Source organism: Macrotis lagotis, chromosome 1, assembly GCF_037893015.1.
Source record: "Macrotis lagotis isolate mMagLag1 chromosome 1, bilby.v1.9.chrom.fasta, whole genome shotgun sequence".
NCBI lineage: Eukaryota > Metazoa > Chordata > Mammalia > Peramelemorphia > Peramelidae > Macrotis > Macrotis lagotis.
Window position 1 is genome coordinate 408953168 of NC_133658.1, and position 16033 is coordinate 408969200.

The 16033-nt window shown below is 36.6% G+C and overlaps 1 protein-coding gene across 5 annotated transcripts in view; it reads right to left on the reverse strand.

The window, feature by feature from the left end:
- The window catches only part of ARHGAP26 (Rho GTPase activating protein 26), a 504960-nt gene that overhangs the window by 125775 nt on the left and 363152 nt on the right, over positions 1-16033 (reverse strand). For all 5 annotated transcript variants that reach the window (XM_074212710.1, XM_074212712.1, XM_074212709.1 and 2 more), the window contains exon 18: positions 2355-2514. In XM_074212710.1, the coding sequence (XP_074068811.1) occupies positions 2355-2514 (160 nt within the window). The remainder of the gene's footprint in view (positions 1-2354; positions 2515-16033) is intronic.

Genomic DNA, 16033 nt, shown 5'->3' on the forward strand with positions numbered 1-16033 from the left:
TGTAAAATAGATGGCTTGGCAGAAGTTCTACAATTTCTCCCTACTCAATAAGTATCCATTTCTATGAAGCTTTTCATATCTTTTAGGGATATGGTTTCAAAAACTCAAGGAACTGGTCTTTTATTAAAGTTCAACCCTGGCTTTCATCTTTGTACTACTTTCTCATCTCTACCTCCTGAAATTCTTCTCTTCCTCCAAAACTTAGCTCAGGTGCCACATCCTCCAAAAAGTCATCAATGAACACCTGAGCACTATAAATATCTTCTTCCCTATCAAAAATTATAAAGCACTTTGCTGGGATATCTGTTTTTCCCCTAACACATTCTGCTTGTATCATATTTAGATGTTTATGTGCAAGTATTTTCTATTTTAATTAGGTTTCTTAAAAGTATTTTACCCCCATCCACTGTACCCAATTTTTTAACACAGTGGGTATTTGAAATATATAATATTGAATCTGTATTTCTCAAAATGTCCGATATAAGCAATACACATAAATACACATGTCAACTAAGACCTTTCTCCTTCCATTTTTCTGAAAAATGGATATTAAGATGCACTAGATAAATGAGCAAAAATGACTTGAATACATGAAAAATAAATGGCAACTCAGTCCCAATTGGCACAGGGAGTCAATAGGAAGAGATGGTGGCTTTGGATGAGAGAATGAAGCTCTAGGAGAAGAGCCCTGAGGGATGTCAAAAAGCTAAATAAAAAAAGGAACCATTATGAATACCACAACCTAATTAATCTTCTTGTGCATGATCAAGCCATGTCATATCTCTGCCCCAAACACTTCAGTGGTTAGGTTACTTACTGGCTGGCATTCAAGTCTCTCTATAATCTGATATTCTTCTACTTCTTGGGCCTTGCCTCATGCTATTCCCTTCAAAGTGCAATGTGCTAAACCAGACCTCTCTTTTGTCCTCCTTTCCCTTTTCCCTTCTTTGGCTTATTCTTTTTTCTTAAGTTTGTAATGCTCTTGCTCTTCTGTCCTATTTCCCTCCCACCATGCTGGCCACAACACAAATTTGGGATTGCACCAAAAAGAAATTGATAGGATTTCATGACTTAGTCAAAGAGGTATTACCATCTACTTTGATGCTGCACCCTAAGGACCATGGTACTATTCCAGAGGCCCTGTACCTCCTATATGTGAAATCTCCCCCATTAGAATGAGAATTCCTTGAGACCAGGGACTACCTGTTTTTTTTCTTTGTTTATTCCCCAGTATCTTGTACATAATAAATACATTTAATAAATTATCATTCATTCAAACACAGATCACTGGGTAAATCCATTCTTTAAAGACCAACTCAAGTGTCACTGCCTCTGATATCTCTAGTCCACAATGACTTTTTTCCATCTCAGACCTGATATGGCACTTTATTTGCTCTCCTATATAGTTTATTTTATGTAACGGCTATCAACAACCAGGTAGAACAGATGACACTGGACTTGACAGACCTGAACTTAAACCAGACATTTACTGGCTGTGTGACCCTGGGCAAGTCACTTAACAACTCCCTGCCTCAAGATTTCTAATTTGAAAAATGTAGATTATAATAGAACTTACCTCCAAGACTGGAATGAGAATCAAAAATATAATATTTATAAGACATATGCTTGGCACATATTAAGTGCTATATAATTGTTTATTCCTTTCTTCTAGTGCTCTTAGTACAGTAGGACCTTTCATAAATGCTGGTTTACCAAAAAACCCCAATAACTTAATAGTCCTGTGCCTTTTCATTTTATAGATGATGAAATCAGTTTTTGGAGGTACCTTATTCAAGGTCAAGTACAAAAAACTCAAAAGTGGCAGAGTCTGGAATCAACTCCCTTCCTAACCAGGCTCTCATTATTCTGATGAGGAAACCAAGGTCAAATGAGGACAAAGTACTTGTCCAAGACACAAATGTGGTGAGTAACAAAGCTGGGATTTGAATCCAAATCCTTTAACTGCAAATCAAGTGCTCCCCTCACAAAACAAGTCTCTACTCAAAATACTGTCTGCTGGAGATTGTACTTAAATTCCAAGTTTTTCTCAAATAGAAACTAATATGACTTTAACAATGGATATGATATTAAGAAGAAGCATCATCACTGCCTGCTTCTTTGCTATGCTCTAAGGATCATAGGACTCTTCCAACAGATTTGTATGACTTCCCCATTAGGATATGAAGTCCTTGGAAACAAAGACTATCATAATTTTCTACTTATTTTCAAAACCCTTAGTTTAGCATAGCACTTTGCGTGAAGCTTCTTCTCTCCGCTCCCCACGCATTCATTCAAAAAATCACTTCATTAGACAAATTCTTTACTGAAAATAAGGAATCAAAAACACCCATTACCTTTTCATGGTTTTCTATTAATATCTCAATCACAATATTCTGGAACTTGATATCCATAATGGCTGCCACTGTTTCTTCTTGTGGTCTTAGGAGTGTGGGTCCAAATACCACACCCAGGTTTGCCACGGTCATCAAATTTTGCTTGTGGTTATTAGCAACACTGGAAGGAAATAAAAAAGAGAAGAGAGATGATAGAAAAAATGTGCAGAATGGAAAATTCCTTGCTTGGACCCATATCTTCCCCCTTCTTATTCAGCATTAAAAAAGCGCCCATATCATCCCAGGATGCCAAAGAGTCACCGTGAAGAAACCCACTGTCCTGCTGTGTGTTCATATCCAAAGTACTGAAGTCTGACAAAAAGGAATGAGTATGAATCATAGAGCTGATGATATCATTCCAAGGAGAAAAGCACAAACTTCCATCCTGCCATTTTCCACTGATCTAAAGAAGATCCAACCTGAATACTTTACTCATTAGCCTGCATTGTCTGGGAGAGAAGGCAACTTCAAAAGTTTCTCATCTACTGTTTCTGATGCAGATGAATACTCTTGACAATAGGCAACCACCATCTTCCAACACATTCCACAGATGGGACAAGTTTGCAAACATAAGTGGAAAATAAAACCCAATTTTTCATAATGGACAAAATGAAAAAATCTAAGAACAAGTTAGAAAACAAATCATTTGTTTTCCCACAGTAATAATAAGCTCCATCATTTTGCACATATGACATGCATTAAATGAAAGCCAGAGTTACATAAGTGGTAATAAAATGTCCAATTGTAGATCTACCTTGTGGGAAGGGAGTTTCTACTCTCCTGTAATCAGAGTCAATGTCATAAATATTTTGAATCATCAGAACAGAGAGACTATGGATAGATATGCCTATTTTCAAAGTATTTACCTTGATCCCAAACTTGAGCCAAAGTAAACCATAACTGTTCACTTACTGACAAGGTAAATACAAATATTCAAACACCCCTCCCTGTTCATAATGGATAAATAGTCAAAAGCAACAAATAAACCTTAAACACACACACACACACACACACACACACACACACACACACACATGAAAAAAAATGCTCATTCTCATTTATCCTAAAATGAGTTACAAGTTACAAAAATAAAACCAAACTTTGAGATACACTTCAAAGTCATCAAATTGGCAAATGCAATTAAAAGCCATAAAATTCACTGTTGGCAGAATTGTAAAGAACCAAGTACAGTCATTCACTGTTTTTAAAATTACATTTTTTGGTGAGCAACCTGGAGCTTGTTATAGAAGTTAGAATAATTAGCAACAACTGACATTTATACAGCCCTTTAAAGTTTGCAAGACTACTGGACGTATATCATCTCAAATCTCATTTGGGCTTTTCAATAACCCTTTGAGGAGGCATCACAGGTATGATTTATTTCATTATAAAGATAAGGAAACAATTCAGATAAGAGAGACATTAAGAGACTTGTAAATATCAGAAGCTAAATCTGAACCTGGGTTCATAAGCTGAAGTGTAACACTATCTACTATATCACTGTTTTTCTTCTCTTTGACTCAACATTATTGACAATGTATGCAGATTTTTCATCGAAGCATTATATCCAATGACTAAAAATTAGAGACAACTTATAGGAAGCACAAATAAATTACAGTGCATTCATGTAATGGAATACTATAGTTAAATTACTTCTAAAAACTAAGAGAAAAAAATAGAGAAATATGACAAGAATTTGATGAAATACTTCAGAATCCAGAATGAAAACTGAAAAGATACAATAGGTATGACCATGGAAGAGCAAAAGTGAATGAGAAGAAACAAAGAGTTTTGGAGGGGACTTTGAGGGGGTAATGCAGAAGTTTAAAAAGTCTTTCCACTAATAAAATTCTGTTTTATGTCTATAAATGAACTTACTTAAATACAAATAGTATACAAAATTTAAACAGAAAATACAAAAACACAATAGCACTGGTGTAGGCAGCCTGGTCTAATGAGTAGATAGCCAGCTTTAGACTTAGAAAGTCCCATTTTTGGAGATGTTAGCTGTGTGAATTTGGACAAGAGTCACTTAATTTCTAAACTCTCCAGGTAATTTAGCACTGGTGAAGGGAAATTTCTCATCAGGAACTTCTTTTAGATGTAGTTAGTTCAGCCAGATGTTCAATATTAAATTATATTAAAGCACTTCTAATACAAACACCTACAGTCAACCAAGAAAGCTACTTGAAATGATGAAAACCACTGAAGATGGTAGGTAGGAAAGTGATAGAGAATAAGTATGGTGTTTGGTCATCAATCTAAGGAGGCTTTGCAGCAGAGATTTTCTCAAGGCCTTACTTGCCATCTGATTCCAAGCAATGTCCATAAGCATGGAACCTATCACCAATGTCCACACTACAGCTCATGGGAACAGAGTCCATAAAAGAAAACCCCTGAATGACACAAAGGTATATGACAATAAAATAATAATAATAATAATAATAATAATAATAATAATAATAATAATAATAATAATGACAATAACTATATTATCTTCCAGATACTGTACCTAAAGGAAAGGTAGTTGTTTACAATACCTTTTTTTTAAATATAAAAAGTATTAGGATGAATATTATAACCAACCCTGTAAAAGAAAAAGTCACTTGCTTCGCAGTTAAAAGAGAAGAAGCTCTGGTTTGTAATAAACTGTCCAGCAAAACTAACCAAAACACAGGACCACATATGATAATGCATGCAAAATTTTGTAGTTAAAGCCCCCTATATCTGGGGTGCCTAGATATATACATAGATATGATGTCATTTGTATATCATATATCTTAGGGCAGCTACGTGGCTGCAGTGTTGAGAATACTAGGCCTGGGGTCAGGAATACTTGAATTTAAATATGACCTCAGACACTTCCTAGCTGTGTGAACCTGCACAAATCACTTAACTCTATTTGTTTCAGTTTCCTCATCTGTAAAATGAGGATTACAGAAAATGGAATATGACTGAAAAGACTGAACAGGGGAAGCTAGATGGTGTAGTGGATAGAGCACTGGCCCTGGAGTCAGGAGGACCTGAGTTCAAATCTGACCTCAGACACTTAATAACTGCCTAGCTGTGTGACCCTGGGCAAATCACTTAATCCTAATTCTTTAAATTAAAAAAAAAAAAGACTGAACAAAATACTCCATCTCATGGATAAAGACATCACAATGATAGTCATCAAAAGAAATCAGTGCAGAAGTGAATGGTTGTCCCATCACCCAACCAATCATCTGTGTCCCACATAAAAAATTAAAAACAACAAATCAGTGTTTTTCTTTAAGAATTATTTCATTTGGGGCGGCTAGGTGGCGTAGTGGATAAAGCACCGGCCTTGGAGTCAGGAGTACCTGGGTTCAAATCCGGTCTCAGACACTTAATAATAATTACCTAGCTATGTGGCCTTGGGCAAGCCACTTAACCCCATTTGCCTTGCAAAAAAAAACTAAGAAAAAAAAAAGAATTATTTCATTTATATTATCTTAATTGTGGTCCTCTTGCTTTTCTCTAAAATTAATATTCCATTACATCCATATGCCACAGTTTGTTTGATCATTCTTCAATTAATAGGCACCCAATTGGCTTTCAGTTTTTAGCTACCACAAAGAAGTGCTTTTGTGGAGCATATTAAATACTACCAGACACACCCCCCTCTGCTATCAGTTCTTGTACAATGGAATATTGACTATACTTAATCAACCTCACCTCAACAGACATGTGAGACTTATGTAAAAGTGATGATAATAATAGAGTTGTTGTGAAGATAAAATGACATATATATATATATATATATAAATGTTTTGCAAAAATTAAAGTGCCATATAAATACTAAGAATTAAGTTATCATTCACACACACACACACACACACACACACATATAAAATCTCCAAAATATTACTCCTTTTTCTACGTATGCATCTGGAAAACATCAAACCTTTTTTAGAAACTCTAGGATTCCCCCTCCCACTCCAAAGCTTAGAGGTAACTGATAAGTAATAAATGCTCTGATTTGCAGGAATCAAAGCCCAAAGGCATTTGCAGTAAAACTATAGAACTATAGTAACTTCAAATATAAAAAGCCTTGAAAATAACAAGCATAATTCGTTGCACTTTTAATGATCCAGCTCTATGTCTTAGGAAATTTGCAGAGGGGGAAAAAAAGAAATTCCTTTTGTTAGATTATCATTTGGCACTTTAAAATAATAAATTGTTCTGTCACTTCATTATTATTACCATACAACTCTATATAGTTATGTTAATTATTCCAGACTAGATTATTAATGGGTTGAGATTTTAACATACCCCATAAATTAAAATCACAGGCTTCAGTGCTATGACAGCTTTGGTTATACAGAATGACTTGACAGATTATGTAGATGTGTAAACCCACGAATTGGCAAGACCATGCACTGGAGAGTGCAAACAGGTTTCTGGAGCCAATCATTAGCAAAGTCTATAAAAGACAGAAAGGCTGCATGCTGTACTGGTAATTGAGTGGCTGCTCCAGGGCTTCCTCATTCAAATCCTATGTCATGTTGAGTCTTGACTTAGCACCTCGATACAGAAGGCTGATGGGCCCAAGTGTGTGCCAGACCAGAGAGCCTGTGATTCACTTCCTTAACATTCCATCTTTTCCATATGCTCTTTATGTCACTTAGAAGAAAAAGATCAATATAGGCAGGTTTCTTTGCAAGGGGTCTAGAGAGAAACTTGTTGCAAAGTCCTACTGCTAGACTCTATGAAGGTATCATATTCAGTCTCTATCTGTGGGCACTGAAGAATGCATTGGCATCTGCTGTCTTTGAGATGAAATTGATGATTAAAAGAAAAGATGAATTTGATGATAATTGTAATTCTTCTGTGCTTCTAAAGGACCATTTCCAATGATGTTTGTTGGGGCAGTCAGACTCTGTTTTGTATATTCCAAACCAACTTTGGATATAATGTTTTATATGAAATGTAAACTGATATTCCTTGGAATTCAAGGAAGACCTGGACATTTGTTTTTTTAATAGATCAGTATAGTGGAGCATAAGTCTGGAATTCAATGATTACAGTGGAAATCTTTCATCTCCTAGTACACAGTTGAGATAAAATTTCCAAATTAAAACTCCCAGCTGTAGAAGAATTACTTTTTAGATGGTAGAGTTTTCTAAATGCTAATGAAGGCCCACAGATTCAGTGACAGGACCCTCAGGTCACCTACCTGATTTAAACTTACAAGTGTTCAGAAACCCTTTCTATAGCACAGTTGCCAAGAAGCCATCCAGGCTCCAATGTGAGACTTCTAGGGGCCATGCAGCTACTTGCTAACTTTCCACATAGTCTAGATCCCTTGTGGACAATTCTAAATGTTAGGTTGTTTTTCTCTATATCAAGGTCAAATCCATTGTTGTGCCCTACGATCTGCTGCACCAAATTCTGTCATTCCATAGGAAGGAATCACAGAATCTCAAGACTTGGAAGAACTTCAGCAGCCACTTAGTCTACCTCTCCTTAAACATCTTTAACATTTCATTCAGACTTTGTTCACCTTCAATTACCTGAAGAAACCTGTGCTCTTTCCCCTGACACACCTCTATCTATCTACCTCAAGCATTCTCTTCTCCATAATAAACCTCTGTGGAGTTCCTTCATCTGGCTCTTAGATGGCATATTCTAAAGTCCCCTAACTGGCTTGATTTAACCTCCTCTGGAAACCGATCAAATTGACCTTGCCCTTTCTAAAATGTGATAGTTAGAACTGAACATAGATGTGGCCTGACCAGGGGAAAAAATGCCCTTATTTAAAACTTTCAATGGTTCCTTATTTCCATATGTTTGTGTCTGTGTGTGCTGAGTGAGACCTAGGGGTAGCTAGATGGTCCAATGGACAGAGAGCCAAGAATCAGGGAAACCTGAATTCAAATCTGGTCTTAGACAATTATGGGCTGTATGAAATAGGCAAGTCACTGAACCCTGTTTGCTTCAATTTTCTCATCTGTAAAATGAATTAGTGAAGGAAATGATAAACCACTCCAGAATTTAAGCCAAGAAACCCCTAAATGGTCACACACAACTGAAAATGACTAAACAATAAAATGAGCTCTTTAGGCTGGCATTTAAGTTACTCTAAAATTTGACTCCTGCTTACCTTCCTAACTTAATTTCATAAATTTTTTCCCTTCAAGAACTCTCTGATCCAGACACATTGTTCTCTAAAGTTGACACTACATTACTCACCGTCCATACATTTATATAAGCCATTATCCCCTATGCTCTCTCATCTCTGAATCCTTGTCTTTAATCAACAATGAAGGGCTGTGGGTACCCCTTTTCCCATGAAGCTTTGCCTAGTCCTCATCCTCCCTCCATCATTTCCGCTCACATTTCTTTGTCCTAAGAGTGTGTGTGTGTGTGTGTGTGTGTGTGTGTGTGTAAGATAATTCTTCCAATAGAATGGGAGCTGTTGGAGGACACAAGCTGTTTGGCCTGCATCTTCCAACCCTCCCACAACTAATAGAGCTCCTTAGACATAGACGATTCATAATAAATATTTATTAAATTGTACTGAATTCCTGAAATCTAGATATTCTATCTACAGAATTTACCTTATCTGTCATTTTAGTAACCCTCTCAAAAAGAAAAGGAAATGAGGTTAGTTTTGAATTACTTGTTTTTGATAAACCTATACTGACTCATAGTAATCACTACTTCCTTTCCTGAGTGCTCACAAATCAACTCTTTAATCACAGGTTCTATAACATTGCCAGGAATTGGAAGTCAAGGTCAAGAGTCATAATATTATTTTGGGCTCTGTCTATCAAACTCTTCCTGTTCTATGCTTTCCTATATGAAATAGAAAACTCTTATCAACCTCAGTGGCCACAATGAAAGGACTTAAGTAGATCTTGGACTTTCTATATAATGTCTCCATCATTTAAGAAGGTTCTCCATCATCTGGCCCTGTCTTCTTATTCAAATTTACTCTCTGCACTTAGTTGTTACTCCCCTAAGAAGCTCTGCTCACCAGAGCTGCCATTACTGATTATTCTTTCTGTCTGTCCTCCTCATACTTTCACGTCCAGTCAAATTCTGCCTACTCTGTGAAGTTTTCCCTCCTGACTTATTCCAACCCAAAGGAGACATTTCCTTCTCCAAAAACCTGTTGTACTTGAAAATTATTACAGAATAAGGAAAGCACACTGGATTTGCAATCCGTAAGTCATGGTTTAAATCTAATCTAGAATGCTGTAAGTTGTATCTATGGGCAGGTCATTTTACTTCCCCATTTCCTCATCTGTGAAATATGATAATATTTCACATGATAATAAAATTGGTAGTATCTACTTGGCAGACTTGTGGTGAAAGAACTCACCCCCTCCCTCTTTCACTCTGTTTCTGTGTCTTCATCTCTAGTTCTCTGTATCTTTCGAGTTACATTGTAAAGATTTATAAATTTTGTACTAACTTACAATATACCCCTCTTATTGTTATTTCAAAGTTTACTACTGCACTAAGACTTTTGGGACAATCTGCATATATATATATTTTACAAACCTTATAATCTATAAATGCCAGCTTTATATGCTGTCTCTCAGTACTCAGCACAATTTCTAAGCAGGTAACAAAATGTTCTATGTATTTATCCATTCCTCTCTCCCTCTTTCCCTCTTTCCTCTAAAGTCCTTGTAGGAATATAGGTTCAGAGCTAGATGAGACCTCTGAAGTCATCTAGTCCAATGTGCTCATTTTACATATGCAGAAAGTGATGCTGAGCAAAGTGAGTTTAAGACATTCCACAAGGTCATATAAGTAAGTGGCAGAGCCAGGATTTGAATCCAGGTTCTCTGATGCTAAATCTAATGCTCCAAGTTCTCTCACTGCAGCACTCACAAAGTTATTATGAAAAAACTGCTTTGTTAACTTTAGTGTACTATATAATTGTGAATTATTATTATAGTCAGTGAGGCACATAAGAGAAAGGCAGCAATACAAAGGCTCTGGTATAAATATTATTCTATTTCATAGGAGAAGACCTAAAAACTAACTAAAGGCTAGAGATGACTTTTAGCAACCCATCTCATCTCTCAGTTTCCTTATCTTATAATAAGAAGAAAGAATTTCTGTCCTACATACTGACATCATTGGAAGGAGCAAAAGAATTCTATCAATGGCAACTATTACCATGAGCACCTGTATACTTACTATAGTTGCCCTGTCTTCTCTCCCTTGGTGGACTGGAAACTTTTAAAATGTACATTTAATAATTGTGACTTTTATCTTGCCATTGTACATGACTCTGGGAGAGGGTAAGGCTGATTACTTTGTGTCAAATTGCCTCACTTATATCAGTATATCAAAACAGTACCCTCTTTTTTGAAAATGAAGAAAAAACAACACATATATATGTATATACTGACACATGTATATGGATATAGGGATTCTTTTTTTTAAAAAGTATATTATTCAGGGGTGGCTAGGTGGCACAGTGAATAGAGCACCGGCCTTGGAGTCAGGAGTACCTGGGTTCAAATCCGACCTCAGACACTTAATAATTACCTAGCCGTGTGGCCTTGGGCAAGCCACTTAACTCCACTGCCTTGAAAAAAAAATCTCAAAAAAAAGTATATTATTCAGTGCTTAATTCAGGTACATAGTAGGTTCAGAGGAACACAGATCTCAAATAGGGTCATGGAGAGTCAGACACAACTGACACAACTGACCAACAAGAACAAATAACTATAACTAAATACAAAATCCGTATTAAATAAGTCCATTAAAATTAATGGGGAGAGTCTAATAAGTATATTTCAATAATGTCTCAGTTATCTAAATATTTGAAATAATTACAAAATTTATTTCCCACATAAAAATCTCATTAAATCATTGGCATGTAATGATCCCTGTTCTATAGATGATTAAAGTAAGGCTCAAAGAGGTCAGATGATTTGCCTACAATCTTCAATCATGAAAGTGCCACAGTTGGCACCAGAGATTAGGTTTTTTGATCAAGCCTAGTGTCCATTCCCTGATGCAATGCAGATTCTTGTGTAAGAGTCAGATGAGTTAAAACCCATGCGGTTCTTTTTTTTAAATTTATTTTGAGTTTTACAATTTTCCCCCTAATCTTACTTCCCTCCCCCCACCTCCCACAGAAGTAAATGTGTCAGTCTTTACATCATTTTCATGGTATACATTGATCCAAATTGAGTGTGATGAAAGAAAAATTATATCCTTAAAGGATGAAACATAAAGTATAAGAGATAGCAAGATCAGACAATAAGATATTGGTTTGTTATTCTAAATTTAAGGTAATAGTCCTTGGTCTTTGTTCAAACTCCACAGTTGTTTCTTTGGAAACAGATGGTATTCTCCATTGCAGACAGCCCCAAATTGTCCCTGGTTGTTGCACTGATGGAATGAGTGAGTCCATCAAGGTTGATCATCGCCCCCGTGTTACTGTTAGGGTGTACAGTGTTTTTCTGGTTCTGCTCATCTCACTAAGCATTAGTTCATACAAAACCCTCCAGGCTTCCCTGAATTCCCACCCCTCCTGGTTTCTAATAGAACAATAGTGTTCCATGACATACATATACCACAGTTTGTTAAGCCATTCCTCAATTGAAGGGCATTTACTTGATTTCCAATTCTTTGCCACCACAAACAGGGCTGCTATATTTTTGTACAAGTGATGTTTTTACCCTTTTTCTTCATCTCCTCTGGGTATAGACCTAGTAGTGGTATTGCTGGATCAAAAGGTATGCACATTTTTGTTGCCCTTTGGGCGCAAGAACCCATGTGGTTCTAAAGGATTCTTCCTTCTTTTCCTATCCTCTATTACAGGCAAAAAAGCCCTGAGTTGGGGGGGGGGGAGAAAGAGAGGGAGAAAAAAGGAGAAAGAGACAGAAGAGTAGAGGGAGGGAGGGGGAGAGAGAGAGAGAGAGAGAATGAGAATGAATATGAATATGAAGGAGAACAGCTGCAAATACTGTCACTAGACCTGTACCTATTTTGTGGTTAACCAGATGACTTCAGTTTTCCAGGGCTGTTAATCTGACTCCTTTCACCAGCTCCAAATTCATATTTAGGATATAATGGGGGGGGGGGGGAGAAGCAAAAAAGCAATGCTGCATGTTTTGTGTTAAGTCAGATTATGTCTCGGTTGCCTGGAAACCGCTGGCCACGTGGCAGGACCAGACGTAAGTGGATGACACCGGGGAGGCCACCGTGCAATGTAAGCACATTACAGCTGTAAATATCACTTCTCTGGAATTGACCAGGAAGGGAGTCGAGGGCTCTGCTCCCGGCATCGCTATAAAACAAGCTGTCCTTTCTACAAGCTGGGCCCATCTCACCAGACGCTAGTTTTGGTTGTGTTTCCAGAAAGAGTTATCCAGGGTAGAACCTGAATGCAAAAAATAAGCCTGGCCACAAGCAAAATAATTTCAGCAACTCCTATTAATACTTTGTTGCAAGACTGATAAAACATTGTGGACGGGAATGGGGGGCAGAGGGAAGAGTAGTGTAAGTATTACTACCTTCATTTTATGGACAAAGATACCAAAGTTCAGAGATAAAAAGTGTCTAAATTTAGAGTTGAAGGGAGCCTAGATTTTAATTCCAGTCTTGCCAGTTACAAGTGACTTTGGAAAAGTTACTTCACTTCATTGGGTCTCAGTTTTCTCCTCTGCAAAATGGGGGATGGGGGAGTGGACTGACTGTGATTTCTGAGATCCTTTTCACTTTTAAATTTATGAACCTGTGACTTGTCCAGTAACATGACTACTAAGTATTACAGTCAAGACTCAAAATCAGATTCATTTAACCTAGATAAGCCTGCTGCTCAACATAGATATCAAACCACCTTATGACTTGCCAATAAGGCAGCCCCATAAAGAGGAGCAAAGAGGGGGATGGAGGGAAGGTAGAAGTGGTTAATTTAAGATTTATAAATACTACCCAACAGAGGTATCATGCATGAAATAAGATACTTTAAACTTTTTTGCTTTGTTTTGTTTTTTAGGTTTTTGCAAGGTAGTGGGGTTAAGCTAGGTAATTATTAAGTGTCTGAGGCCAGATTTGAACTCAGGTACTCCTGACTCCAGGGCCGGTGCTCTATCCACTGCACACCTACCACCCCTATTTTAACTTTTAAGAGAAACATTCTTCTAGAGGAATTAATCTGTTCCTCATTTCATGCCCTGAATAACAGTTACATGCTTGAAAAATTACAAAAATGATGAAAACTCCTCTAAATATAATGCAATTCTATTTCTAGCTGATCCATGTTGTCAGAAAGTAGTGTCCTAATGTGTGAACATAATCCAATAGGAATGGGACATTAAACAAAACAAATAGGGAAGGGAAATAAATATAAAACCACGAGCAGCCCAACACTAACTAATCAGTCTATTTTGGATAAGACTTTTATGGGAATAGTGTAAAGAAAATAAACTGTGGACACAATATCGACTCTTATATGAAGATACTAACTTAACTACAAAGAAAAGGAAAATGATTGAAGAAATACCTTGAATACTTAGTTGTCCCCCTCTAAAGAGAGGGGGACTACAATCATACCCCTTACAAGATTAAACCCCTTTTGTTTTACTAGATACAGAAAAGAGACAACTTCATAGTAGTCCTGGAAGAAAAGATCTGTCATTTTTTAATGGGTTCTTCTCTCCACTGGTTCAGATCATAAACACTGTGAGACTTTAGTGGATAATTGTCATGAATTGCTAGGACTATAAAAGTCACCAACTAGAAGCCAATTCTCCAAAGGTGAACCTCTCTGATCTAACCCTAGGCTGATCCCTTCATGATAGTCAGTGCTTCCTAGGCCCTAATATAAAGACTTTTCTGCTTGCTACAGCTCATATTTTTCTAGTACAGTCTGTTGGAAACTAGGGTTATCTTTATGTCATGGACAAACATAGATGGAATTCAATAACAACTCATCATCAACAACAAAAACAGAAGAAACAACTAGCTACCATTAATTTCTAAAACATGAAATAATAAAGGCTGTCAAAATATAGATATTTTACAAGAAGAATGTAAAATGATATGGGGATAGGAAGAGGTACATATTAGACCCATCATCCTATCTGCTGTAAGAGTTATAAAAAAAAATATTCTATGAGTCTATACAAGATGAACCCATCCCCCCAACATTCTTATTTAGCAACCTGTCAATTGTTTGCAAAATATCAAATGAATGAGAGCAAGTATACAATTGTACTAGGATCATTTGAATCTAAATCCAACTACATATGAGGATGAGAAGAATGAGAAATAATAATAATTATTTTATAAAATTTGTGACGTAAGTTACATACATTATCTCATTTGAGTCTCATAATAACCTTATAAGGCAAGTGTTTCTCAGTATTCCTATTTCAGTCTAAAAGGAGATAACTGGTTTGGAGTCACATAATCAATAGGCGTTCAACATGGGATTTGAACTCAGATCTCCTTGACTCCACTGACTTTCAACATTTTTGCCCACATTGTGCTATTCTAACTTTTCAACTTTAGAAAAACTTTCCATTCCTTCAAGTAAACATGGGTTCCCTCTAATTCTTAATCAACTGCCTTCAGAAACACCTCATAGGCTTTTTTTTTAAAAAGTCCCAAAAGACTTGATTGCTCAAAGCTTTTGCGGGGTAAAGGTGAGAAATGGTCTGGCCCTATAATTTTATCAGTGGTAAAGGTAAATCAACACATGTTGCAAACTTGTGAGAGAGATTAACCAAACTGATCAGAATTAGTAAGTGTATGTCAGAGGTGAGACCTGAACCCAGTTTATCCTGATTCCAAGGCCATCCCCTCTTCTCTGTCACACTTCTCCTTTGGCATACAGCTAGGTAGAAAATCTATTTATTCTTGTAGTACACTGCTATCTTTCCCAGAGGGGGGTCCAAATGCAGGCTTCCTGGCTCATTGTTGGCACTGGCCTCATTGTTATGTGACACTATTTGGGATAACTGCTTGTTGGCATCAGAGTCATCTCAAACTGCGACAAGCTCTAGGCACTGTGCCTCTGTGTATGAATTACTGCTGAACACCGTGGTGTTTAAGTGGTCTGTAGCAGATGGTGAGCAAAAGAGAGCCAGGGGTTGTCTTTAAATTAAGCTTTATTTACATTTCCCTGTCACCTTTCTTTCATATGCTCTCCATCTTTGCCTCTTTATACCACTCTATCTTTCTATTAGAATAATTCACATTTATATAGTGATTTAAATGTCTTTCTGCAAAAATGTTTAATCATTATGTGTACATGCTCTCTCGAATTATTGATATACATCTAATAAGATCTATAGATAGATGATTCATTTATCTATCTATATTGAGATAGACAGATAAACAGACAATCTCTCCACAAGGAGCTTATGGAGAAGAAATATTAAAAAATAAAATGTGCATACATATATATATGTATGCATATATGCATGTATATATATACATATACACACACATATATATATATGTCTAACTATCTAGAGATAGACAATCTCTTTTCACAAGAAGCCTATGGAGAAGCAATATTAAAAAAAATTCTAAAAAAATTGTCTACATGTTAGTATGTACTATGTGATGACCCTTGCTAAATGCTTTACACATATAATTTTATTTGATCCTTACAGCAACCCAGAGATGTAAGC